A 26,507-nucleotide genomic window follows, 5' to 3' on the forward strand; every position below is an offset into this window, starting at 1 on the left:
TGTAGTAGGTGCTAGAAATGCATTTCTCGAATGCCACCAGTGTCAAAAACAACTCTATGTGTCGTCCAAAACAATTTGAAATGCGTCGCCCAAAACAAATCTTCCATTTTGCTAATAGACCAGAGGTTCTCTTGTTTTGCAGTCTCAATAACTCTAATTTTCAAACTACTGAGTATATAAGTCTACTAATTTCCATTGCAACAGCAATGCCCTCCCCGGAAATGATGAAAGCAGGCGCGATATCTGATCACCTCCTCACGGTTATAAACCCCTGAAAATATTTCTGCAAGCTAATGGCAGTCTCTATTATAACTACTTATTTTTGTTTTATGGTTGTTTCATTTGAATCAGAACTATGTTTCATGTATCTCTTTCGTCGATTGGTATATAAGTTTTGGTTGTCTAGGACTTTTAATAGTGTAGTAAAATATTGTGTTGTATTTAAACTTGATTTGCATCATTTTCTTTTTATACAAATTGCTGGCAGTATTTTACTATTATGCCAACAGTGTTTTTTGTACAGATTGTATTCTGACAGGCTAGAGATTGACAGTCTGCTTCCATAATGGAGAGCTATTGGCACTTGGCACAGGTTAATATGCTTTTCATTTGTAAATTGTTTTAGATACTGTTTCCAGATTACATTTCTGTAGTTAATTGCTTGCTATATTGTCATAGGAGCTTGGTATTAATTGAATTGCAAGTCCCTGTAGTTCTCTTCTTTTCTGCCACTGTAAGTCCTCTTTAAAATTTATTTTTTTTCATAATTTTGTTTTATCAAATTTACATAATCTTCTGATTATCAAATATTTATAGATATTACATCTTTAAGTGCTTATATTACATGGTTATTTAATATTTGTTCACTTATTTTCTATTTTTTAATATTTACCTTTATATTTGTATTTATTTGCTTTAAAAAGATGTGTTTGTATTAAAAGATTATGTGTCTTTTAATTTAATTAGTTTTTCTTTAAGAATTATGTTCTTTAAAATGGTCTATATGAAGTAGGTCGATAGATGTGTTTAAACTTAATAAAGTTTTTATTAGGTTCATCGAAATAAGTTTTAAGAATTAGGTTGCTTATAAGGATTGATAATTTCATCTTTGTTGTGTTTGGTAATGCACGTAAAGTGTTTGATCCGAAAGTTGTTTGAAACATTAACTTATTCCGAAACCCGGCCATGATACTATTATATGAAGAGGCTTATAACCAAGTCCTTAAAATCCTAACAATAAACGCTTGGCAAATTTAGAAGTTAATTACCTTTGTCCCAAATGTATACTTCAACACCAGGAAGTAGTTTTTAGGAAGCAGAGCTTCTGGCCAGCTTTCTTGATATGAGTTTAGCACTAAAGCACAGAGAATAGCAGACTTCGTTTAGTATTAGCAAGATGAAGCTTATACATAAATGTTATGTTACCAATAGCAACGTTTGTAACTAAAAGTAACATGTCAAATTGAAAAGAAAAAGGTGTCAAGTGAAAGAGCCAGTGGTTCAAAATGTAAAATATCTCCCTTGTGCTACAGATTCAAAGCAAGCACCTTTTTCTTTGTTTAGTTATTAAATAATATTATTCACTTAAATAAGCATCATTTAATAGCAGCTTTGCTGATTAGTACCTCAACAAAGTTGCACCATTCATCGAGGAGTCGAAACCTTCTAGCTAGGACCAATCTCCAGGCTGTAACTGCCCTGCTTACAGCTGATATAATTAATGGGCAGAGCTTCTGACCAGCTTTCTTGATATGAGTTGAGCACTAGAGCACAGAGAATAGCAGACTTCGTTTAGTATTAGCAAGATGAAAGGGAACAAGGAGTGCCACTGCTGCAGGGATACACATGTGGTCACGTAATTAGACTACGGAGAGGACATTTAAAAAGAAACAGAACAATAAGTTTTATATTGGAAAGATTGTTGGCTGTTTGAGTATTCTGCAACAAGTACTAAAACATTATTGTTACTCTAAACTTAAATTACACTGATTTGCATTAATTTTTTTGTCTTAATGACAACAGAAAGTTCATTTGCTTAAAATATATAATATAATATATTATGCCAGATATATTGATAAGTGTATTGTCCCTTTTTAATTTATTTGTCATTAGTCAACATATCCACATATTCATTTCTCAATACTAATAATAATAACCTTTTATGTATCATCAGAGACAGGAATTATTAAATAAAATTATATTAATAAGGAATTTAAAGAAATTACGCGGTGATAGGGATCTTCATCTATCCGACTGTATTTCCACCGTCGCATAGGTATGTTATTCTTTTGAACCATTTATTCCCAGAATTTTAAAGAATGTGCTCATGAATAATGTTGTATGTCTTAAATCATTATGTATATTGATTTAATATTGTTTGTGCAGAGTAATTAAGCAAGATATAACACATGGAAGATAAGGATAAAATGTACGGTAGATAATTGTTTTGGAGTGTGAGTAGTAATGGGCCAATGGCCAATGTATACTCTAAGGACAAAGCATGAAAAACTTTATAACAGTTGAAAACATGATATAGCTTTTCTTAATTGATATTTGTTTAGGTTTTTATTGGATTATGCTTTAGATTTACAATTAAAAGGTAATATAGATTAGTCTAGGATCAGTGTAATATTGATATATAGATTAGTCTATAGACAGTGTAATATTGATTGACTATGTTCTGCTGTTTGTGCAAGCCTTTGAAAGAGTTTAAATTCCCCAACGATTTACTAAATGAAACCATTCCAAAATCATTTTCCAGGCTTGGTGAACCTCGCCTGAGTAGACTTTTAGTCAGGCACTTAATCAGAATTTTACATGGAAGAAAATAAATTTGCAAAATATATACAATAAAGAAGAACAAGCAGTATAGATACATAAAATATGAATAGCAAGTATAGATAAATGGTAGTTGGCCTAGCACGGCGAGATTTACAGTCCTAGGCAAATGTCTCTGTTCACCTGGACCATATATAGCAGCTTAATGAATTGCACAGGTGATAGTTGATTTGTATTTTTTATATGTAGGGATACACATGTGGTCACGTAATTAGACTACGGAGAGGACATTTAAAAAGAAATAGAACAATAAACATGCCTGTTACCACTATTGTTACCACTATTACTGTATATGACCAACCAAAATTATGTTTAAATAGCACAATCAACATATAGAGAAACAAAAACTCCGGAGCAAAAAGGCTCAGCAGCTCCACAGTAGTGTATATGGTGTTATTAGGAGTGCCAGTGTAATTAAATGGCATGAGGGGAGTATCGAGTATCTTAGTGCTCTCTGACATTATCTATACTGTAAATTCATTTCAGAATCTTAATAACTGCGCATATCGTCTCATATTTGTATGCGTGTTCAGTGATTCAACATTTGTAGCTGCTAAGGTATTTACAGAAATTATTACAAACTTTTTTTTGTGTGGAGAAATTATGACAACTTTAATCATCCACATTTCGTAAAATATATATCACTTGCTAACAATAAATCTCAATTGGTCTATTTAGGGCATCTTCAATGGGGTTAACTAAAATTGGACTTACAAAACTATGCAAAATCTGTTAATTTAGTAAGACATTGTGCTTCGATGATATTGATTGTATTATTTGGTTTGATTTTAAAAATAGTAAGTTATTAATATTTTAGGTTATTATAAATTCTTATAAATTCTTTTTTATGATTATGTAGAGGTTCGACAAATATAACTAATAATAAGAGGTTGGCTATATATATAAATAATGAAAATGTACTATTGGAATTGGATTCTTGCACATAATCTGTATATTTTATTTATTTATAATATATATTAATTATTTTCAGTAAAGGATTGCAGAAGATTGTTTTAAAGAACTACTATCCGAGCATTGATCACTACTCACCAGGTCGACTACTATCCACTCCCCGGTGCTCCATATATCTCTGAAGGGTCAAATTACGATAGGAATTTGGCCAAAAACAATCTCACTGGACTGATACAATTCTGTAATGGATCAGAGGTTTCAGATATTTTTACTGCTGTTATCCATTCAATTTTTCAGTATAGCATTGCAGGATGGTGAGTTCACTTGATCTTTATGTTCTTCGTAGTTTTTATGCCTTCTACTGTGGTTATGCATGTTTAATTTGTGTCTTTAGATTGCTAAGAAAGTTAAGCAAAATTTTGAATTGTATATACAGAAGGCTGACTATGCTTCTTTTTATGTGCTCCAGTTCCAAGCTTTACGTTCAATGGTGCATACAAATCCTGAACTGTCTCAGCCTGTTGTGAATTCCTCAACATTGTCTCAGCCGTATGTTCTCTGCTTATGAATATAATTCTAAGTGAAGTTGCCATTTCTAATCTTTCATAACAAGCTCCAGTACATCGAAATAAACCCTATTGTCCCCTGAATTCACATATATCCCCAGTTTACAGCTTATAGGATTTTAGTGGCTATCTTTGTCCTTTTGATATTTGCTTCTTTCCTTCCCCTCCGTGCCTTTCAATTCCCCTCTATGTTACCCAAGTTAATATATTTATAACTTGACACCAACTGCAAGTAAGAATCAAAATGCTTACATTTTTTCATGCTTCAACACTTTCCTGCAAAAATTTGTAATATTCCTCTTGCAGAGACTGTAGATGCTCCACGAGTTCGAAGGTACTGCAGCTAAAGAATGTATTCAACAACTCGAGTACTCAGGTTCGAGGACTGATGAGGGAAGATTTGAGGAACAAAAAATGGGTGAAGTTGAAATTTGTACAACTCAGATGAGGGTGAAAGAAAATGAGAATGCTGATTTGAAGAGTTTCAAAATTGCTGGAACTAAAGATAGTAATAAAAATTCATTTGATCAAATACCTCTACTATGACCCACCACCTTTTGAAGAAACATGGATTTTTGCTGAAAAATATAAATATTGATTGTTGGTACTTATATTTTATAATATAGAAAAATATTGTACAAGACAAAATTTCAAAAGTGGATATAACCAATCAGTTAATATAATTTAATACCATCATATTAAAGTAATAATAAAATACTAATAAAATGATATTAAGTTTAGAAATAATAAAATATAAATAATATGGTCGCCGTGCTTCGCACATGTTACTTTATAGTTTTAAATACTAAAAGCACTTATAATAATATATTATCATATAAAATTTTATATAAAAACTATAATGTTGTTAAAAAATAAAATTATAAATATCCAATCTTGAAGATATCTTTTTTCATACATATAAAGATATATAAAATATATGAAAAAATGTAAAAATATACGAAATATTTTTTTTCATACATATGAACATATACAAAACATGAAAAAACTGATTTGAAATTAATTGAATAATAAATTATCACATATTAATAATATAAAAATATTTATAATTAGATAATAAATTGTAAAAGCAAAATTTTTAAGAGTATAATCAGTTGGTTGATATAATTTAATTAAAAATCAACTCATTAATATTAAAATATTAATAAAATAATATTAAAATTTATATAATAAATTGTGAATTATATACCCGCCCGTGCTTCGCACGGGTTATAGGCTAGTATAAATTAATATACCAAACAAAAAGACAAATTAGTCTATATCTCTTAGAATTACGTTGTAGCGAACTTTGGGACTCAACGTAAATTAATAATTACCGTGTTTATATGTATTAAAAAATCAATAACGACTTTTAAAATACTGCACAACAAATGTAAACAAGAGGAATAATGTGTTCAATATATTCTTAAACAAGTTTGCCATATATAAATTGCATGAAATATGTTAGAGTATTCAAACCATATCCCACGGAATGGCTTCTCATCTAAAAGGTGTTGCGATATCTAAAAAGGAAAGCAGACAACTATTGAATCATATTTATATTTTTTTGAGTTTCTATGGATTATTAATTTATAATTATCTTGGGATCGAAAATTATAAAGGGATCTCCCAAAAAATTATTATCTTATTATTTTATCGAGCTTTTCTATTTTTTACATTGACCCAACTTGGGACCGTACAAATTTATTATTTTAGAGAGTTTATTAATTTAGTGAGTATTAATTTAAAAAGTTTTTACTGTATTTGCGGTCCAGGGGCAGGGATACTCTGCTCAGTGCTCATGCTCTAGTCGATGTCCTGGAATCAAATTTTATATCACCAGTTGGTTTAACAACCCTAGTTGAACTCAGCCAGCCAAGCAGTACCGGTAAGTGTCTTGAAAATCTCTATTCTCTCGTAACGCCAGCCAAGCAGTACCGGTGAGTGTCTTGAAAATCTCTTGTAACGCTATCTAATAATAATCAAAAAAATATTATATAATCACTTTTATCTAAATTAATAGTTAAAAAAAAATTAAAATTAATAGGTTATACTACCTCCATCCCAAATTAGATGATCCCGTTGACTTTGGGCACACAATTTTAGGTGTATTGAATGTCTACTTCCGAAATTTAATTTTTTATTTTTTTTTTAAATAAAAATTTCATATTTAAATATTTAATTGCAAAAGTAAAATTTTAAAAATAAATCAGTTATACGGTCAATGAACCTTAAACTGTATGCCCAAAGTCAACTGTGTCATCTAATTTGGGAGTGAGGGAGTATATTTTTTTTCCTTTACGCTGTATGCAACAGATCTTTCATAATGGGTACATCCCAAAAAAAAACTCTACTGGTGGCTAGTGCTCTACTCGATGTCTTGGAACTGAGCCAGCCAAGTATGACTAAGAGCATCTCCAAGAGCCTCCTTGTTGGCTCCTAAATATAATATAAAAAATGTGGCTCTTAGAAATTTAGGACAAAGTTAAGAGTGTAAACTCCAACAATACTCTCTACATTTCTTCTCTATTTCATATTTTATTCATATATTGGGCTCCACTATAACAAAAGAGAGGGAAAGATGGAGGTTGATTGGAGAGAAGGATTTTTTTATTGTGAAAAAATAAGTTAGGAGCCATGTGGTGGCTTTTAACTTTGAGGAGAGAGGAGAGAGAAACAAGAGACTCTTAAGATTTAAGAGCCACTTAAGAGTCTCTTGGAGCAACATTTTGGTTCTCCCTCCTCAAATCTCAAGTTAGGAGCCTAAATGAAGAGCCTCTTGGAGATGCTCTAAACTACTAGAGTAATACAGTTTCCAATTGGTGCTGCATTTTTTATTCTTGTTTTGGTTGTTGGCCATGGTAATTTTTTATACAGTTTCCTTGTTGAACTGAGCCAGCCAAGTATGACTAACCTACTAGAGTAATACAGTTTCCAATTGGTGCACTATCTTTTATTCTTGTTTTGGTTGTTGGCCATATAGTATAATTATAAAATTTTGTTTTAGTTTAGTTGCAACTTGCAAGTGGTAATTATTTGAAGTGGAGACCAATCATCTGCTTAAACCTGCTAGTGGGAAACGAGTTGGATCCAAACACCAAACCCATTGCCAGATCTATCCCTCATCACCAAAAATGTGTTCAAGAATTGAGCATTTTAGCCATCCGGAGCACGAACTGATCTTGAAGGAGAATGATGTTATTGAAGACACGGCTACTTGCTATGTCTGCAACAGAACAGTCATCGGCTTTCCTACGTATACCTGTACTAGCCATGGTGATGATGATATTGGCTGTAAAGAGTTTTACCTGCACCAGACTTGTGCAGAATTACCCCCACATCTTTTCCATCACGATATGCACAACCGACACCCCATTACTCTCGGAATACGCTCTGATACATACTATTGTGACGGTTGTTATCTTCAAGTAAAGTTCGTTTATGCGTGTGATCCTTGTAACTTTGGTTTATGTGTTGCTTGTGCTTTTCCGAGTCCTCCTGATGATGATGAACAGAGAGAGCTTCATCATGAAGGTCACCAGGAGCACACACTAGTACTATTGCAGAGGCAGGCTTTGTTTAAATGTGATGCTTGTTGGGAGGAGGCTAAAGACTTTTCTTATGTATGCATCACCTGTAATTTCTGGATCCACAAGAAGTGTGCTCTCTCTCCGCCCATCATTGCAGAGCCTGCTAATCACCATCACCCTCTCCATCTTATCTTCTCTATTCCAGATGAACATCGCTATTTCGGCCGATGGTGCAACATCTGCGGTGACTATGTTCCTGTAATCTCCTGGATGTATTATTGTCACAAATGCACATATTTTGTGCATATGAAATGTGCTACAGCCCCTGCATTGTAAGTACCCCTCCTCACATGTCTGATTTGGTTGCTATTCCGGTCATTCGTGTTCAAGTTTGTCCTGTCTTCAAATATCCTCATGTCTTGACTAATTACAATTTCTTGTTTACAGAAATGAGACCGAAGCCGCGGGCAGTGACAACGACCCAGATTTGATAGAATTTCCTCTGCGTAGCGAGGAAGCACTGAGTGATTTCATGATAACCCAGTTTTCAAAATTCCAAGTTGACTTTGAAGCTGAGCATATAGACACCGCCATTGCATTAACTAGACCTAATGATCAACATAAAATCGAAGAGCATTGGAGTCATCCGGATCATCCATTACAACTGTTTCAGTTTATTATTAATGTGCATGATAACGACGATGAAGATGATCAAGACACAACAGAATTGATATGTGATGGGTGCATTCAACCCATCACCGTTACCCATCCATCATACTACAGTTGTACCCAGTGTAATTTCTTTCTCCACTCCGTCTGTGCCACTAAATTGCCAAAACTGTTGCCTGTAGGAGTATCCTCGTCTCACCCGCAGCATCCGCTCGCCCTTTTGAGGGAAACTAGATTCTACAAAGAAGTGGAGTGCGGAGTTTGTGGCTGCTCGACAAATGGATTCTACTATGAATGTGAGGCTTGTGATATGAAAATTGATATTTGCTGTGCATTTATGCCCTCCAGGATAAAATATAAGTCTCACAAGCACCACCCCTTTATTTTGCGTTCATCATCGGATGACCTTTGCAGTGTTAGTCGGTACAAAATTACTGGTGGCGTGGAATATGGATGTGAAATTTGTAGCAACTTCCAGATCAGAGTAACTAGTGTATTTTACCCAAGTACGATGAAAAACAAATATGATGAACATTCCATAACCTTGAGATATCCTCCTCTCTTCTATGAAGGTGTATTCTATTGTGAGCTATGTGAAGAACAAGTAAACAATCAGTGGTGGCTCTATCACTGTGATGAGTCTGATCATTCTTTTCACTCTGCTTGCCTCCATAAGCCAAATAGGACCAAGTTAGGAGGGACCATCAGACTTGATATCAACGATAAAATGCACACACTTGCATTTGTTTTCAAAAGGAATGCAAGAAGAAACGCTCCCTTATACATTTGTTACATGTGCGATGATGGATACACTTATGGTACCTTCTTTGAATGTGATGGCTGTGGAATTCTTATCTGCCATCAATGTGTCAGGGGGATAGATGGTGATTAACAAGTCAACGCAGTTCTGAGATATTTCAACACTCTCTTTGGCAATTTTTTATGCAGCTATAAACTTTTACACAATAATGTTTTTTCAGCACATCAGTATTGCATTTGTGTTGTTTTATCTTTCTTATTGAATTTGCTACTTATATCTAATTATAACCTACTGATATGATATCCGAAATGCATTAAAATCGATATGTAAAGATTATATTTTCATCACCCCAACCAAAATAGATGCAAGTTATTCTATGTTCGCAATCATTTATAGGTTTCTTGGATAATAAATTCATCGTTTAAGCAAATCAAATAATCTCGATGCATCAGAAAAAACATGATGCAAAAAGCAGACACATTTCACCGAAATCCACAATCACAACATTGTCCTGCCAAGCGTGTTCTAAAGAACAGAATTTTGGGACAGAAAGCTCGATCAAGAAGCATACCTCTGCTTTACGAAGTTGAATCTATAGCATCTCTACTTCTCCAAGTTGAGAATTTATGATCTTTTTAAAATAAATATATATCATTGTTAACGGGGGAGTTCTCATAATACTCCCTCTATCCGTTTTTACATGTGCATTTTGATTTTTGACCGGTCAAATTGACTATATATTGATTGAAATTTACATGTATTATATAATTGAAAAAATAAAATAAAAAATCTATTTTAATATACAACTTTTAGGCTGTGTTCACTTGGATGGAATGGAATGAGGGGAGAATGTAATGAAAAATTATATAGAAATTTTATGGAGAAAGAAGAAAGTATGAGTTAATAGTGACTAAATATGAACGAGTTCAATTTTTTTGTGATAAAGATTGTAAAGAAATATGATGTATAGATGGAATGAGCATTCCTTCCAAAACATGTGGGATAGAATTCTAGTTAAAATAGTAGGAATGGAATGATTGAAGGAATAAAAATTGTATATATTTTCTTTGATCAACACCATTTTTGAGTACAAAATTCATTCCATTCCCCCTCCATTCCATTCACTCCAAGTGAACACAACCTAAGTGCGTTTGTGATATTTGTGAATATGAATTAGAGTTCGGTTATGCATGTGATGATTGTGACTTTGATGTGTGTGTTCTTTGTGCTTTTGCTCGTCCTTCGGATGAACAAAGCGTAAGAGTGCTTCATATGAGGGTCACGCGGAGCACACACTAATATTGCAGAGGGAAGCTTTGTTTGAGTGTGATGCTTGTTGGGGGGAATCTAAAGACTTTTCCTATGTATGCGTTGCCTGTGATTTTTGGATTCATAAGAGATGTGCCTTTTCCATTATTCCAAATCCTGCTTATCACCACCACCCTCTCCATCTTGTTTTCTCAATTCCTGAGATGCATCGTTATTTCTTTCGATCCTGTGGCATCTGTGATCAAGTAGTTCACACATTCTGCTGGCTCTACTATTGTCACAAGTGCACATACTTTGTGCATATCAATTGCGCTACATCCACCGGATCTACATTGTAAGTACCCTTAGTTGTTTAGTGTTCAGATGGACTTTTTTCTAATTTGTCATGAATAATATCTTCACTGTTCTTATGTCTTACTAATTCTAATTTGTTTACAGAAATGAGACTGAACCCGCTGGCTTTGATGATGAACCGGATTTAAAAGAATTACCTCTGCATAGTGGAAGCACTATTTGATCTCATTACAATCCAGTGTGCTAAGCTCCGAGCTGACTTTCAAGGTGTACGTGAAGATACAATCACTATATCAACAATGCCAAGTGATCCACGTATAATTAAAGAGCACTGGAGTCATCCAGACCATCCACTAGAACAGCTTCATATTATTATCAGTGAGAATCATAGTGACGACAATGATGATGATGATGGAGGAGTTTTGATATGCGATGGGTGTATTCAACCTATACCTGTTACCCGGCCATCTAATTATTATGCTTGTATCCAATGTGGTTTTTTTCTCCACTCATTTTGTGCCTTAAAGTTGCCACAAGAGTTGCCTATAGGAGCATTCCCATTTCACCCGCAACATTCTCTTTCCCTTTTGAAGAAAAATAGATTCTATGATTCAGTGCCTTATGGAGTTTGCAGCTATTCTACAAACGGATTTTACTATGAATGTGAGACTTGTGATATCAAAATAGATATTTGTTGTGCATTGTTGCCTGCCAGAATAAAACACGCGGCTCACAAGTACCACCCCCTTGTTCAGCGTCCATCCTCTGGTTCCAAGTGTAATGTATGTAATGGTAGAATTAATGTTGGCATGGAATATGCATGTGAAATTTGTAGCAACTTTCATGTTGGTATGGATTGTGTACTTTGTCCAAGTACGGTGAAACACAGGTATGATGATCACCCCATAACCTTGAGGTATCCTCCATTCTTCTTCGAGGGAGTATTCTACTGTGAGCTTTGTAAAGAACAAGTTGACAACCAGTGGCGGCTCTTTCATTGTGATGAATCTGACCATTCTTATCACTGCAATTGCCTCCGCTGGTAAGAAAGACTCAAGTTAGGAGGAACCCTTGTACTGGATATCAACAATCAAGAACACACACTGGGTTTTGTTAGGAAAAAGAATACAAGACCAAACTCTCCCTTGTACTCGTGTGCTCATTGCAGGAACGGATTCATTTCTTGTCTCTTTTTCGAATGTGATGGCTGTGGATTTCTCATCTGCTTGAACTGTGTCAGCAAGATACATGGTGGTTAACAAGTCATCATAGCTTTGAACTATTTCTACGATGTCTTTGGCAGTAGTTGTTTTAATTTGTTGTTAGGATTTTGTTTGTACGTTAAAATTATTTCAATATATAGCTTTTTATTTGCAGTCTTCTTGACACTATATTACAGATGAAATTACATGAGATTGAACAACTTTCCTTTTAAATCACGTAGGAATGACGAATGAGTGTTAAAGGAAAGATATATTTGCTTAACCTATCCACATTGTTTTTCAAGATGCTATCAAGTATCAATACCAAACTATTTTCCCTCCCTGACATATCTACTCTTTTGAACTGCACTACTATTCTATGGTTGTCATGAATATTGGATCAGAACAGAATATATTGTTTTAATAAGTAAATGCATTGAAAGAAAAACATTGGAAAGAAAAATGGAAACAAGTTTCTCAGTACAATTGCATTAAAATTACACAGTTCATATCACGTTGCTCTTTAAATATATTTAGGTATTTTTTATATTCACTGCGATATTTTATATTTCAAAATTTATAAAATATAATAAAATTTTATAATATTAAAATTTTCATAAAAATCAAACTGCCCACAAATTTTCCTCCGTTTACATATGTTATATATTAAACTAGCTTATAGCCCGTGCAAGGCACGGGAGCTTTTTAATTATTTATAAACTTTTAAAATATATTGTAAATGGTGTGAAAGAATTTAATTTATAAATAATAAATTAAAATTTTCAAATAAATAAAATTTGAAATTATTATTTGTTTTTAAGTCAGAATTATTGTAAAAATATATACGTTCTTGTAACAACCTCAAAATTCCAAGTACGTAATTATGCAATTATTTATTTAGTTATCTAATTTGTGCGAGTAAGTGATTTGATTTATCAAATATACGAGACAGAATATCTCAAGAGCGAGAAATATGGATCTGGATAAATAATGTAGTTCGAGAAATTATTAAGGTGTTACATGTTATAACTGGCTGTTTAAGCATTAGATTGATAAATGCCGAAAATAATTGATATTCAGCCTTATTACGTAGACATTAAATTGGTGCGTGTTTTAGATAAACAGTTAATTCGTGGAAATATCTATATATATATATATATATATATATATATATATATATACATAAAATTTTAGTCGGAATTTATTTAGTGGAAACCGGATTAGATCAAGAATTTGTTAATTAACAATTTAGTTATTTAAAATTTTGATAAATTATCAAATATTTAAAAAGACCCCAAAATGAAATATGGTGTAAATAAAAGATTAATTTTTGCTACTTGGTGCCCAAGTAACGTCACTTGGTGCCCAAGTCACGTTACTTGGTGCCCAAGTAAGATTAGGAGATAATCCAAGTTGTGAGTGGGTCTTTGTGTAAAAGAATGTCTATAATCAATATTTGTAATGATTAATAGAGATAATGTGATATAAAATCAAAAACTAGAGTAAAATCCTCATTATTGTCTTAAAGAGTAAGGGAGGAATTAAGATTAGAGTGTCTAAAGGAGTAAAAGAAGGAGGAGAAGAATTAGGACAGCAGCTAAAGTAGTCAAGAAAATCTGCCAAATCAAGGTAAACACTCTTTGACTTTACTCATTTATGGAGCTACATTTATGGTGGTAAATTGTAACAGTCAATGTTACTATATAATACTAATGGTCCCCACTGATTGAGTAACCCAGTACATATTTGATCAGTGGTATGAGCTGGGTGCTTGCTCCAATATTTAATACCATTGTGATCTACAGTCATTTTTATGTTTTAATATCTAGTTGTGTATCAAACAGTGGTTAATTGGTAGCTTAAAAGGTTTTCCCCAAAATTTATAAATTAGGGTTTATAAATTAGGGTTTTAAAATTTAGGGCTTTTCATGTTGTGGTGATTTTGTGTATTGGTTGGAGGGGTTTGATTGAGTTGCTGGAAGGAAGTAGGAGATCGGGGCCAATCTCGGCGTTGGGGCACCGGAACCGCCGCGTCGAGGTCGTCGGAGACGACTCGGCGGTGGTGGGTGGCCAGAACTGAGGCGAAAGGGGGGGGGATGGGCGGATGTTGGCTGGAGAACGACGGCAGGTGTACGAAGCAGCAACGGAGGGCGGAAGTCGCGGCGGATGGCCGTTGTAGCGAAGCCAGCGTCGACGAAACGACGGACGACGTCGCCGGAGACGTCGACACGCGGCGTTGATGGAGGCCTGGGGGTCGCGAGAAGAGTAGGTGAGCTGAGAGGGGTGCCGTCGCGCGTAAATCGAGCCACCGCAGCAGCGGTGGCGAGGTTGGTTCGATCAGAAAGAGAGAGAGAGAGAGAGAGAGAGAGAGAGAGAGAGAGAGAGAGAGAATGAGAGAGAGAGGGAGAGATGCTGAAAGTGAGACAGAATGGGGCGGCGTCGAGGCCACCGGAGTCGAACTCCGGCCGGCAGCCGCGGGTAATGGCAGGAGGAGGGAGAGAGAAGGTGGGTGGGGGGAAATGGAGAGTTGGGGGAGATGAGGGTATAATGGTAAAATCATAAATGAGTGGGAAATTGATTAATAAAATAGGGTTGGAATAATGGTGGATATAATTTGGGGAAATATTAAAATAAGATTTAAGGGTGGTTCACATGATTGAAGAATTTGAGGACTATTAAGGTTATAAAGTTGAGAATTATATATAATCGGATTTAAAATCGTAATAATGGACTTGGTCGGTTTTAGAAAATGGGGGAATAAATTTAGAAATATTATGGGGTTAGTGCTATGTGGCACTTAATTAAATCATAGGAGTATTATTATTATTATTTTAGTAATTGTCGACTTGATATTTATCGTTAACCAATTAGAGAATCTTTTGAATCATAAGAAAGGTAATTAAAGTAATAAGCGTATAGATTATTTGGAAGGGTATGTTTCGTTACCTTTCATTAATTTGAAAAATAGTAATTTAAAATATGGTTATAAAGGTGTAAAAGATGAAGAAGAGTAATAGTTATACAAATATTTAGTGGTAATTATTTAAAGAAAATTACAAATGATTAAATTTTAGTGTTAAGATCTAAAGGATATGCGTAATATTTTTAACTAATCCTAATAAAGGGAAAATATAGATATTCGTCCTTTGAGATTAATTCCTTCGAAGAAAGGTATACTAAATTCACTACTTTATGTGATTTAGAATATTTTTCTGTCCGGAAAGGCGGATCTTATCTGAGACGGAATATTATAGCAAAGGACGACAGGCAAGTTTATCTATTCCCTACCTTTGTCATGCCAATATGCATTATTTGTTTGTTGGATATAATACATGATATTTGAAATGCTGCTTGTAATCCCGATAATTTTATACTCAAGTATTACTGAAGATCGAGCAGAAGCAGCTACTTGAAGATCGGACGTTCACTTCGCGTGTTTATTATCTAATTTTGTTTCATGATTTGAGTTTATCCATTGTTCGGGTTACTCACCATCCAAAGAGATTATCAAATTTTCCGACTTTCGAACCCTTATATTTTGTAAGCTTGTAGAGATTATATTATTATTCCGGCACCTTCATTGCTACAAGCCCAAGTCGGTTTGCAAATCTTCACTTTGCTTCCGTCTCAAAAGCCTAAATCATTTCTTGGAATCGTTATCTTGAATCAATTAGTTATTTCAACTTCTGATTATTCACGTCATTCAAATATCTAGACCCTTAACTAGAATTCATTCATTCTAACAAAGATATAATATTCTTGTAAAATTTTCGGTTAACAACTATTCTATTCTTATTCCCGAAGCGGTACCATTGACTTCAATTCTTGTTGCATTCTCTATCTTATTTAAATCCTAGAGTCCTAATCTTAAAGAGATAAATGATCTGTAAAGGGTTTGATAACCAAGACGGATCGACCCTCTCGTTCATTGCTAAATTGGATTACATAGTTTTCGTAATCTAAAAGACTTTGATTTTAAATTAGAAAAGGTGCATTGTTCGCACCAGAAAGTGACTTGGAGTTTCGTTGATAAAAGAGGCATTTCTTGTACTCAGGGGAAGAATCTTACAAACTGGTCAACACGAATAATTCTAATTCGTGGAAGAGAAACGTTATTACTGTCTCTGTGTGGGACAACTTAAAGGGTTGAAAATGATAACCCTTATGCTAGCAATACAATGGGGGAAACTGTGTGGCGCCGTTCGAAGTCGCGATCAGACTGCGAAGGCGTTACGGGGTGGTATCTACTTAGTGGCGGTGATCGAGCCATGGGGTGGAACCATCAAGGATGGAGACCAGTGCTATTCTCATTCTTTGATTTATCGAGATCTTTATGTGATTATCGGCAGCTCTCATCTTGAACCTGCTTAATTGTTATATCTGTTTAAACTCCTCGATATACATATATCCGTGATGTTGCACTTGAAATGAGAACTTGCTGAGCAAATCATTTGCTCATACTTGCAATATTTATTTCTTTTAACAGTAAAGACAGAGTATGGCTCGAATAAGGAGGACAATCAGGAAGCGTACCACAGCAAGGGAAAGAGCAAGGCGTGAAGTCAATGCAAGAAGAAGGGTACGAAGACGGACTCTCATATCAAGGGTGTATTACTTTATAATAATATTAGTAGTTGGTACCTTTGGACTTATTATTGTAATCTTAATCTAAGACCATGTGTAAGTGTGTATCGATCCCTGGACTTGTGGGAAGTGTGAGTTGTAATATAAGATGTTTATGTTATGCTATGTTTATGTGGCGACCCAAATTCAGGGGATACGGGTTTGGGGGCGTTACAGTTCTACTTTTCAGACTTGTTTCTGTAAAAAAAACTGGTCACACATGTTGGATCATCCGACAGTGGCGATGCAGTATAAAATATACTGTCACAACCATTAATGGATTCAAATAAACTATTGTAATCAATCCTTTCGTTTTCTCCTATGTATCATGCCAAAGTATTAAATTTTTTCTATCAAATTTTAATATATATTGAGTAGAATATGTGACATCAATTTCTATTAGATTATATATATAAAAGTATTTTATATTAGAATTATTATAATTTGATTTAAATTTGGCTTACTAATTTTAAAATATATTAGATAAAAATAAATTTGTGACGGAGCGATTTATATGATTCTACAATTAAAACTGGTAGGAAATATTTATTTTGGATTAAAATATCCGACTTAATTAATTTTAAAATATATTAGATAAAAATAATTTTGTGACGTGCGATTTATATGATTATACAATTAAAACCGGTAGGAAATATTTATTTTGAATTAAAAAAATCATAAACATGTGAAAGACAGAATTTGTTTTGGATTCTGAAAAGAAATTATAAACATGCAGGTAGATATCAGTTGCCTTATAGAATTAGAAGTTAATATTGTTTAAATCTAACGGTGCTTATTTGTTCAATATACGATCCAACGGATGATAAAGTTTTGGACCATGTGACCATGCCACCAAATTATCTCCCTTACGCTTATTATATATAAGTATATAATATGAATCAATTTTAGTATTATCTTCAACTTTCTTTTTGTTGGAGGAATTACTCCCTCCGTCCCTTTTTATCTGTCCATTTTGGAAAAAAAAACACATACCAAAGAATAATTGATTGTATAAACTTTTTCATTAAATACCTCTAATTAATATCTTGAAAATGGTGAAATACCCCTACTTTATGTCTTGAAAACATGAATTCAACCAAGTTTTAAATAAGTCAAGCCTTGAAAATTGAAATTATGGAGATATATTTGAAAAACTATCATTAAATTAGTTTTGAAAGTATAAATGGACAGATAAATAGGGACAAATTTTTACTTCCAAAGTGGACAAATAAATAGGGACGGAGGTAGTAATTGTTTTCTTTGTATTTCACATGAATCTCAAAGAGAATCCAAATCTGTATTCGTCTCCTCGAGAGTTGAAGTCGCCGCCGAATGTCCTATAGCAGAATCCAAATACATATTCTTCAGGAATATGTATGAGATATTCGGGTTTTAATAAACCCGAACCCGAATTCTATGGAATCGGGTCTGGATTTTGATTTTGAAATCCAAGGGTTTGGATCGGGTAAAATATTCGAATTTGTATTTGGATATCTAAGAGATCCAACCCGTTGCATCCCTAATTTACAAATTTATTCCACCGGAGGAGAAGGATTCAGATCAACGGAGTCTCATCTTCTTGAGTAATAATGGAAAACAAATCAATCAAACTCGCGCATTATAAACCTTTTGGTAGCCAAGTTATGTCTCATAATTGGACTGACATCTGCAAGGCAAGGTAATAAATCGAGTATTAAACTCTTTGAATTCATGTTTCTTAATTTCATGATTATGTTACAATTTGATCGTGAAAGAGTTGGATTTGTGATAAGTAATGAATGTTGATTTGCAATAACCAACTATAAGTTTAGAATGTCTTAAAGATTTTTCCATTCATTCTCAGGCTTATTCTATTCTGCAGGGCTGCTACTAAATTGTATTCAAAACTGAACTTTGCTACAAGACAGAGATGGGTGCAATTACAATAAATCACAGATACGCGTTAATATTATATTTCTTATTGCCTTAAATAGATATCCTGCTAGTGCATCACGCCAGCAAAGTTTAGCAACTCTGTAAATTATAAGGGTGTTTATAGAAAATGTCTATAACTTTCATTGCTTCAATCATTCTTTGCATTCATTTTAATGGCATCTTTTGTGACGGTTATTTTATCAACATATTCCAAATCAAGCTTAACTCAACCTGTGAGTGTCTTTAGCTCACGGCTTATTGCCTTATTCTATTCTGCAGGGCTACTATTAAAGTGTATTTAAAACTGAAATTCGCTACAAGACAGAGATGCGTCCCATTTCTTATTGCCTTGAATAGATATTCCATCACACTAGCAGAGTTTAACAGCTGTGTAAACTACAGTTTAGTATGATGTCTTGGAATCAGATTTAATATCACCAGTTGGTTTAATAACCCTCGTTGAATTAAGCTAGCCAAACAATATTACTGGTTGGTGTCAAAACGGCCGGTTTCGTTCCTAAATCGAAGCAGACGTTTTTTTTTATAAAAATCCGTCAAATCTGTCCTAACCAGTCAACATCATGTCTATAAACTAATAATAATAATAATTTTATAAAAAAACTTAATAATTAGGGAATACTACATTGCCACTTTCAACTAAAGTTATAACTTTAAAAAAATTGAAATAACTAATATTATGTATTTTCTTTTTACACTGTGGATAAAAGATGTGTTGGTATATATTTTTTTAATCACTGTCCACTGATCTTATATTATATTTATCAAGTATTAATTTAATGTATGATATTATATTGTTTACTAGTCAAATATTCTCGTAGAAATGAATATATTATTAAATTATGTATAATTATGATAATTTGAAATTACTTTATATCGGATTAATGTTCCGATTAATTTTTTCGACTAATCTATAATTTTCTAATTAATCGCTAAAAGATACCCCATCCGTCCTAAAACGTCAAACGATTTTCAGAGCACTGATACGGATATTGTTTCTAGTTGTTTTAATTTATTTGCAAGTGCTGTATTTTTTGTTCTTGTTTGGTTGTTGGCCATATTTTCTTAATTATAATTTTTTGTTTTGTTCAGTTTTAGTTTAGTTGCAAGTGGTAATTATTTGCAGTGGAGACTTATCTACGTAAACCTCCTACTGGGAAACAAGTTGGATCAAAACACCAAACCCATTGCTAGATTTATCCCTCACACAAAATGAGTTCAACAATTGAGCACTTTAGCCATCCGGAGCACGAACTAACCTTGAAGGAGAATGATGTTTTTGAAGACACTGCTACATGCTATGTCTGCAACAGAACAGTCATCGGCTCTCCTACGTATACCTGTACTAATCGTCGTGCTGACGATGATGATAATGATATTCGCTGTAAAAAATTTTACCTGCACCAGACTTGTGCAGAATTACCCCCACATCTTTTCCAACACGATATGCACAACCAACACCTCCTTAGTCTGGAACTACGCTCTCATGGATACTATTGTGACCGTTGTGAGCTTCAAGTAAAGTTCGCTTATGTGTGTGATCCTTGTAATTATGGTTTATGTGTTGCTTGTACTTTTCCTTGTCCTCCTGATGATGAGCAGAGAGAGCTTCATCATGAGGGTCACCAGGAGCACACACTAGTACTATTGCAGAGGCAGGCTTTGTTTAAATGTGATGCTTGTTGGGTGGAGGCTAAAGACATTTCTTACATATGCAAAACTTGTGAGTTTTGGATCCATAAAAAGTGTGCTCTTTCTCCGTCCATTATTGCAGAGCCTGCCAATCACCATCACCCTCTCCATCTTATCTTCTCTATTCCAGATGAACATCGCTATTTCAGCCGATGGTGCAACATCTGCAGTGACTATGTTCCTGTGGATTCCTGGATGTATTATTGTCACCAATGCACATATTTCGTGCATATGAAATGTGCTACAGCCCCTGCATTGTAAGTACCCCTACTCACATGCTGATTTGCTTCCAGTTTGCCTTGTCTTCAATATATCATGTCTTGACTAATTACAATTTATTGTTTACAGGAATGAGACTGAAGCCGCTGGCAGTGACAACCACCCAGATTTGATAGAATTTCCTCTGCATAGCTTGGAAGCACTAAGCGATTTCATGACACCCCGGTTTTCAAAATTCCAAGTTGACTTTGAACGTGAGCATAAAGATGCTACAGCAACTGGACCTAATGATCAACATAGAATCGAAGAGCATTGGAGTCACCCGGATCATCCATTAGAACTGTTTCAGTTTACTACTAATGAGCATGATGACGACGACGAAGAAGATGATGACAACAACACAACAGGATTGATCTGTGATGGGTGCATTCAGCCCATCACGGTTACCCATCCATCTTACTACGGTTGTACCCAGTGTAAGTTCCTTCTCCACTCTGTGTGTGCCACTAAACTGCCAATAGTGTTGCCTATAGGATCATCCTCGTCTCATCCGCAGCATTCGCTCGCCCTTACGATGAAAACTAGATTCTACGCAGCATTGGACTGCGGAGTTTGTGGCTGCGCGACAAATGGATTTTACTATATTTGTCAGGCTTGTGATATGAAAATAGATATTTGCTGTGCATTTTTGCCCTCAAGGATAAAATATAAGTCTCACAACCACCACCCCCTTATTCTGCGTCCATTACTGGGTCGCGGTTGCAGTGTTAGTAGGACCTTAATTATTGGTGGCATGGAATATGGATGTGAAATTTGTAGCAACTTCCTGATCAGTGTATCATGTGTATTTTACCCGAGTACGATGAAACACAAATACGATGATCATTCCATAACCTTGAGATATCCTCCTTTCTTCTACCAAGGTGTATTCTACTGTGAGCTATGTGAAGGAGTAAACAATCAGTGGTGGCTCTATCATTGTGATGAATCTGATCATTCTTTTCACTCTCGTTGCCTCTGTAAGCCGCACAGGGTAAAGTTAGGAGGGACCATAATTCTTGATAATAACGAAGAAAAACACACCTTTGTATGTGTTTACAAACTGAACGTAAGAAAGAACTCCCCCTTATACATATGTGTTGTTTGCCGTCTTGGATACAGTGGTGGTTTATACTTGGAATGTGAGGGCTGTGGAGTTCTTATCTGCCCTGAATGTATGACCAAGATAGAGGGTTAGTAACAAGTCAATGCAGTTGTGTGCTATTTCTACATTTTCTGTCGATTGTTTTATTTGTCTGCTTTAAATTCTGTATCATTAATACTATTCAACAAATCAGTGTTTCATTCGTGTTCTTTGATTCGATCAGACGAAAACGCCGGAACAAAATCAAATCTCCAGGAGAATCATGACCAGTTATGAATTGAAACCATTATAATGGCTCAAACTACCCGTGCTAACGCTCTTTCTAAGTGATGATGGCCCATTAGTCAATCTTACACCAAACGACGTGAGTTGTGTCCGGTGTCAGAAATTAAGGGGACTGTGTCCGTTGTCAGAAATTAAGGGGACGGTTTCACTAATCTTATTTTTCAGAAATAAGGATTACCTCTGCAAAAAAGCATATGAAAATATATATTTTTTGAAATAAATCTTTGTTTTTTTGTCAGATAACAAATATAAAACACATCTCTCACATTTATATTTAAAAAAATTATAAAAATATATATTTGTTTTAAAAGTAAGGTAACCGTAGTCAAACAGACAATAAATCTTAGAGAGTAGTCATTGAAAAAAAAATTGGCCTGATCGTTTTAAATCTTACGCTTCACCGGACCACTATATTGACTGGAAGTCCGGTTGAATGATGTTTTAAATATTAAAGAGCTGTATTATCATTACATGTCATTTTTATATTTGGCTTTTAACGGTAGAAACTGATTGAAAATTTTAAATACTTTAGTAATTTAACTGCAAGATTTTCATGTTCGATAATCTTGTGAGTTAGACAGAGACTTAAGTTGAGTGATCATTTGGCCATTTAATCATGAAAGAGAAAGAGGGACAGGGAAGGAGAGAGATATAAAATTTAATCATGAAAGAGAAAGAGGGACAGGGAAGGAGAGAGATATAAAATATGATCAAGATTACTCACTTATGATTGTCCCACATTTCTCGACTCCTTGTGATTGTAATGTTTATACGATTATCATGAAGTTACATTGTACAGGCAGCGAGCGTGAGAAAAAAGATCAGCCGAGAAAGACCTTCATGCGTTTAATTTTCCTCATGCTCTGGGTCCTGATGACCCGAGAAGCCCTGCACTCCAGTCTCAAGTGACTGATCATTTTGCAAGTGAAAATTAGTAGATCCCTTCGAATCTGTTGTATTGAATCTAATAGATTAATCGGCATTGAACTAATTTCTCCCTTCTGAGCATGTCCATTGTGTAATCTTGCCCTAGCTTTTACCTCCATCCCAAATTAGATGTCCCTGTTGACTTTGGGCACGTAACTTTAGGTGCATTGACCGTCTACTTCCGAAATTTATTTTTTTATTTTTTCTTTTATAATTGAAAATTTCATATTTTAATTTTTATTTACAAAAATATAATTTTAAAAATAAGTCATGTATCTATGCGGTCAATGAACCTTAAATTGTGTGCCCAAAGTCAACAGGGCCATCTAATTTGGGATGGAAGGAGTATCTCTTATTGTGTGTTGTTTGAAATCGATCAAATTAATAGGAGATGGTAGATCTTTTGTGTGGATATGAGAACTTAAAATAAAAAAATTATTTAAATTTAAAATAAGTTTAGAAAAAACCTTATTTTTAGATATTTTATTATTTATTATGAATTTTATTTATAAAAAATATATAAATTATTAAACTTAAAACTCATTTAAATTTCATATTAATTTATCATAAAAACAATTATCACTTTTAGATCTACAAAAACTCAACCACATTACATACTTGTACTCTTTATTAATAAGAGTAAACCCATTCGTTGACTTGGAATCAAATTTTATATCACCAGTTGGTTTAACAACCCTCGTTGAACTAAGCCAGCCCTACTAATACAGGTTGTAATTGTTGTATTTAATTCGCAAGTGCTATATTTTTTATTCTTGTTTGGGTTGTTAGCCATATGGCTCATATCTAATTATAAAATTTTGTCTTGTTTAGTTTTTTTTTTTTGACAAATATGACTTATAGCCTTACAAATGAGTATCTGTTCTAAGATATTCTCGAGGTGAGTCAGGGTCGAACCCAGGACCTGGGACGACAGAGGATAAGCTCTTAACCACTGAGCTATCCAACCGTGCTCTGTCTTGTTTAGTTTTAGTTTAGTTGCAATTGGTAATTATTTGAAGTGGAGAGTAATCTACTTGAACCTGCTAGTGGGAAACAAGTTGGATCAAAACACCAAACCCATTGCTAGATCTATCCCTCATCACCTGAAATGAGTTCAACAATTGAGCATTTCAGCCATCCGGAGCACAAACTAATCTTAAAGGAGAATGATATTATTGAAGACACTGCTACATGCTACATCTGCAGCAGAACAGTCATCGGCTTTCCTACGTATACCTGTACTAGTCGTCATGCTGATGCTGATGATATTGGCTGTAAAGAGTTTTACCTGCACCAGACTTGTGCAGAATTACCCCCAGATATTTATCACGATAAGCACAACCAACACGCCCTTACCCTCAGACTAAGCCCTGCTGAATGTATTTGTGATGTTTGTGAGGATGAAGCAAAGTTCACTTATGTATGTCAAAATTGTCTCTTTGATCTGTGTGTTGCTTGTGCTTTTCCTGGTCCTTCTGTCGAAGAACAGAAAGAGCTTCTTCATCAAGGTCACGAGGAGCACACACTAGTATTGCAGAGGCAAGCTTTGTTTAAATGTGATGCTTGTTGGGTGGAGGCTAAAGACTATTCATATGTATGCAAAACATGTGATTTTTGGATCCACAAGAAGTGTGCTCTCTCTCCGCCCGTTATTGCGGAGCCTGCTTATCATCATCACCCTGTCACTCTTATCTTCTCTATTCCAGATGAACATCGCTATTTCCTCCGATACTGCAACATCTGCGGTCACTATGTTCCTGTCAACTCCTGGATCTATTATTGTCACAAATGCACATATTTCGTGCATATGAAATGTGCTACATCCACTGTATCTGCGTTGTAAGTACTCCTAGTGAAATATTAATTTGTTTGCTATTGAGGTCGTTCATGTTCAAGTTTGTCCTGTCTTCAATATCATCATGTCTTAACTAGGTACAATTTGTTGTTTTCAGAAATGAGACTGAAGCCGCTAGCAGTGACAATGATCCAGATTTGATAGAATTTCCTCTGCATAGCGAGGAAGCACTGTTTGATCTCATCACAACACAGTGTTCAAAGTTCCGAGTTGACTTTGAAGGCGAAGATAAAGATGCTACCATGATATCAACAGAGCCTAATGATCCACATATAATTGAACAGCACTGGAGTCACCCGTATCATCCATTACAACTTAAATCTATCATCAGCGAGAATGATAACAACAACAACAATGATGATGATGACGATGACGATGCAAGAGTGTTGATATGTGACGGGTGCATTCAGCCCATAACTGTTACGCATCCATCATACTATGCTTGCCTCCAATGTGGTTTCTTTCTCCACTCTGTATGTGCTACTAGATTGCCAAAAGAGTTGCCTACAGGAGTATCGTCATTTCATCCCCTGCATTCGCTTACCCTTGCTAAGAGACCTAAATTTTATGAAGGAGTGCAATGTGGATTTTGCGGCTGTGATACGAATGGATTCTTCTATGAATGTGAGGATTGTGATATCAAAATCGATTTATGTTGTGCATTTTTGCCCGCCAGGATAAAATATAAATCTCACAAGCACCACCCCCTGGTTCTGCGTCCATTGTCCAGTTACGTTTGTAGCGTTAGTAGATTCGTCATTTCTATGGGCATGGAATATGGGTGTGAAATTTGTAGCAACTTCCGGGTCGGCATATTTTCTGTTTCGTTTCCAAGTACGATGAAACACAAATATGATGATCATCCTGTAACGTTGAGATATCCTCCATTCTTCTATGAAGGTGTATTCTACTGTGAACTATGTGAAGAACAAGTAAACAATCAGGGCTGGCTCTATCATCGTGGTCACTCTGATCATTCTTTTCACTCTGATTGCCTCCTTTTCTGGCATAGGATGAAGTTAGGGGGGACCATCAGACTTGATATTAACGATGAAACACACACACTTGCATATGCTTTAAAAAGGAATGTAAGAAAAAACTCTCCCTTATACATTTGTGGCAATTGCGGTGATGGATACGCTTATGGTCTCTTCTTCGAATGTGATGGCTGTGGATTTCTTATCTGCATTGAATGTGTCAGGAAGATGGATGGTGATTAACAAGTCAAAGCAGTTCTGATATACTTCCACACTCTCTCTGGCAATTGTTTTATTTCAGCTATAAAATGTTTACACAATATTATTTCAACACATCAGTGTTTTATTTGTGTTGTTTTATATTTCTTAGTGAATTTGCTACTTATATCTAATTGTCACCTACTGGTAGAAGATCAGAAAGTGGGCAAGTTTATTGTTGTCTTCTTAGGCCATCTCCAACAGTGGAATTAGTTTTTGATCTAAATCTTGGTCCAAATTTAGACCGAATCATCTTTCCATTCCAACAGTTTGGACTAAATTTTGGTCCAAATTCATATATCAATATTTTATTCTTCTAACAGTTTTTATATTATTATTCTAATCTTTTTAACAATAATGTAAGATTTCATATTAATATTAAACTCAATAAATTCATTAAATTAGAAAAACACTACATTTAAACAAAGAAAATAAAGGAAAATTTAACATTTTATTAAATTAACTAAAATAAAATTTACAAAGATTGAATACTACTCCGAATTATTATATTGTTCCCACAAATACTAAATTAATGCATCTCGATCGTCCAAGAAATTA

General features: G+C 34.6%; 2 protein-coding genes and 1 long non-coding RNA gene across 7 annotated transcripts; all 3 read left to right on the plus strand.

Moving 5' to 3' along the window:
* Nucleotides 1-506: 506 nt before the first annotated feature.
* Nucleotides 507-4,643, plus strand: LOC135150223 (uncharacterized). 2 transcript variants are annotated; one of them, XR_010288505.1, is made up of 4 exons: nt 507-592; nt 679-733; nt 3,830-4,299; nt 4,623-4,643. It is a non-coding gene; the product is annotated as an uncharacterized LOC135150223 (long non-coding RNA). The 2 variants fall into 2 exon arrangements; XR_010288504.1 differs by lacking the exon at nt 4,623-4,643 and having other exon boundaries at nt 3,830-4,616.
* Nucleotides 4,644-7,214: 2,571 nt separating this feature from the next.
* Nucleotides 7,215-9,521, plus strand: LOC108206716 (uncharacterized). The gene is made up of 2 exons (XM_017377105.2): nt 7,215-8,175; nt 8,291-9,521. Exons 1-2 carry the CDS (start codon nt 7,448-7,450, stop codon nt 9,402-9,404), a joined length of 1,842 nt encoding a protein of 613 aa, XP_017232594.1. The 5' UTR covers nt 7,215-7,447; the 3' UTR covers nt 9,405-9,521.
* An 8,104-nt stretch (nt 9,522-17,625) lies between these two features.
* LOC108209918 (uncharacterized) lies at nt 17,626-26,191 on the plus strand. 4 transcript variants are annotated; one of them, XM_064088446.1, is made up of 3 exons: nt 17,626-18,338; nt 18,504-20,541; nt 24,812-26,127. In XM_064088446.1, exons 2-3 carry the CDS (start codon nt 19,805-19,807, stop codon nt 25,932-25,934), a joined length of 1,860 nt encoding a protein of 619 aa, XP_063944516.1. In that variant the 5' UTR covers nt 17,626-18,338; nt 18,504-19,804; the 3' UTR covers nt 25,935-26,127. The 4 variants fall into 4 exon arrangements, with proteins under 4 accessions (XP_063944516.1, XP_063944515.1, XP_017236619.1 ...); XM_064088445.1 differs by having other exon boundaries at nt 17,628-18,338; nt 18,522-20,541; XM_017381130.2 differs by lacking the exon at nt 24,812-26,127 and adding an exon at nt 20,633-21,856 and having other exon boundaries at nt 17,919-18,338; nt 18,522-20,541.
* The last annotated feature ends 316 nt before the right edge of the window (nt 26,192-26,507 follow it).

The sequence above is a fragment of the Daucus carota genome, chromosome 2 (assembly GCF_001625215.2).
Source record: "Daucus carota subsp. sativus chromosome 2, DH1 v3.0, whole genome shotgun sequence".
NCBI classification, from domain to species: domain Eukaryota; kingdom Viridiplantae; phylum Streptophyta; class Magnoliopsida; order Apiales; family Apiaceae; genus Daucus; species Daucus carota.

Excerpts from the sequence above, each read along its gene's own strand:
- LOC108209918 (XM_064088446.1), top strand. The coding sequence starts at position 19,805 with ATGAGTTCAACAATTGAGCACTTTAGCCATCCGGAGCACGAACTAACC. Across the intron at positions 20,542-24,811 it reads TGTGCTACAGCCCCTGCATT|AAATGAGACTGAAGCCGCTA; the intron begins GTAAGTACCCCT and ends TGTTGTTTTCAG.
- LOC108206716 (XM_017377105.2), top strand. The coding sequence starts at position 7,448 with ATGTGTTCAAGAATTGAGCATTTTAGCCATCCGGAGCACGAACTGATC. Across the intron at positions 8,176-8,290 it reads TGTGCTACAGCCCCTGCATT|AAATGAGACCGAAGCCGCGG; the intron begins GTAAGTACCCCT and ends TCTTGTTTACAG.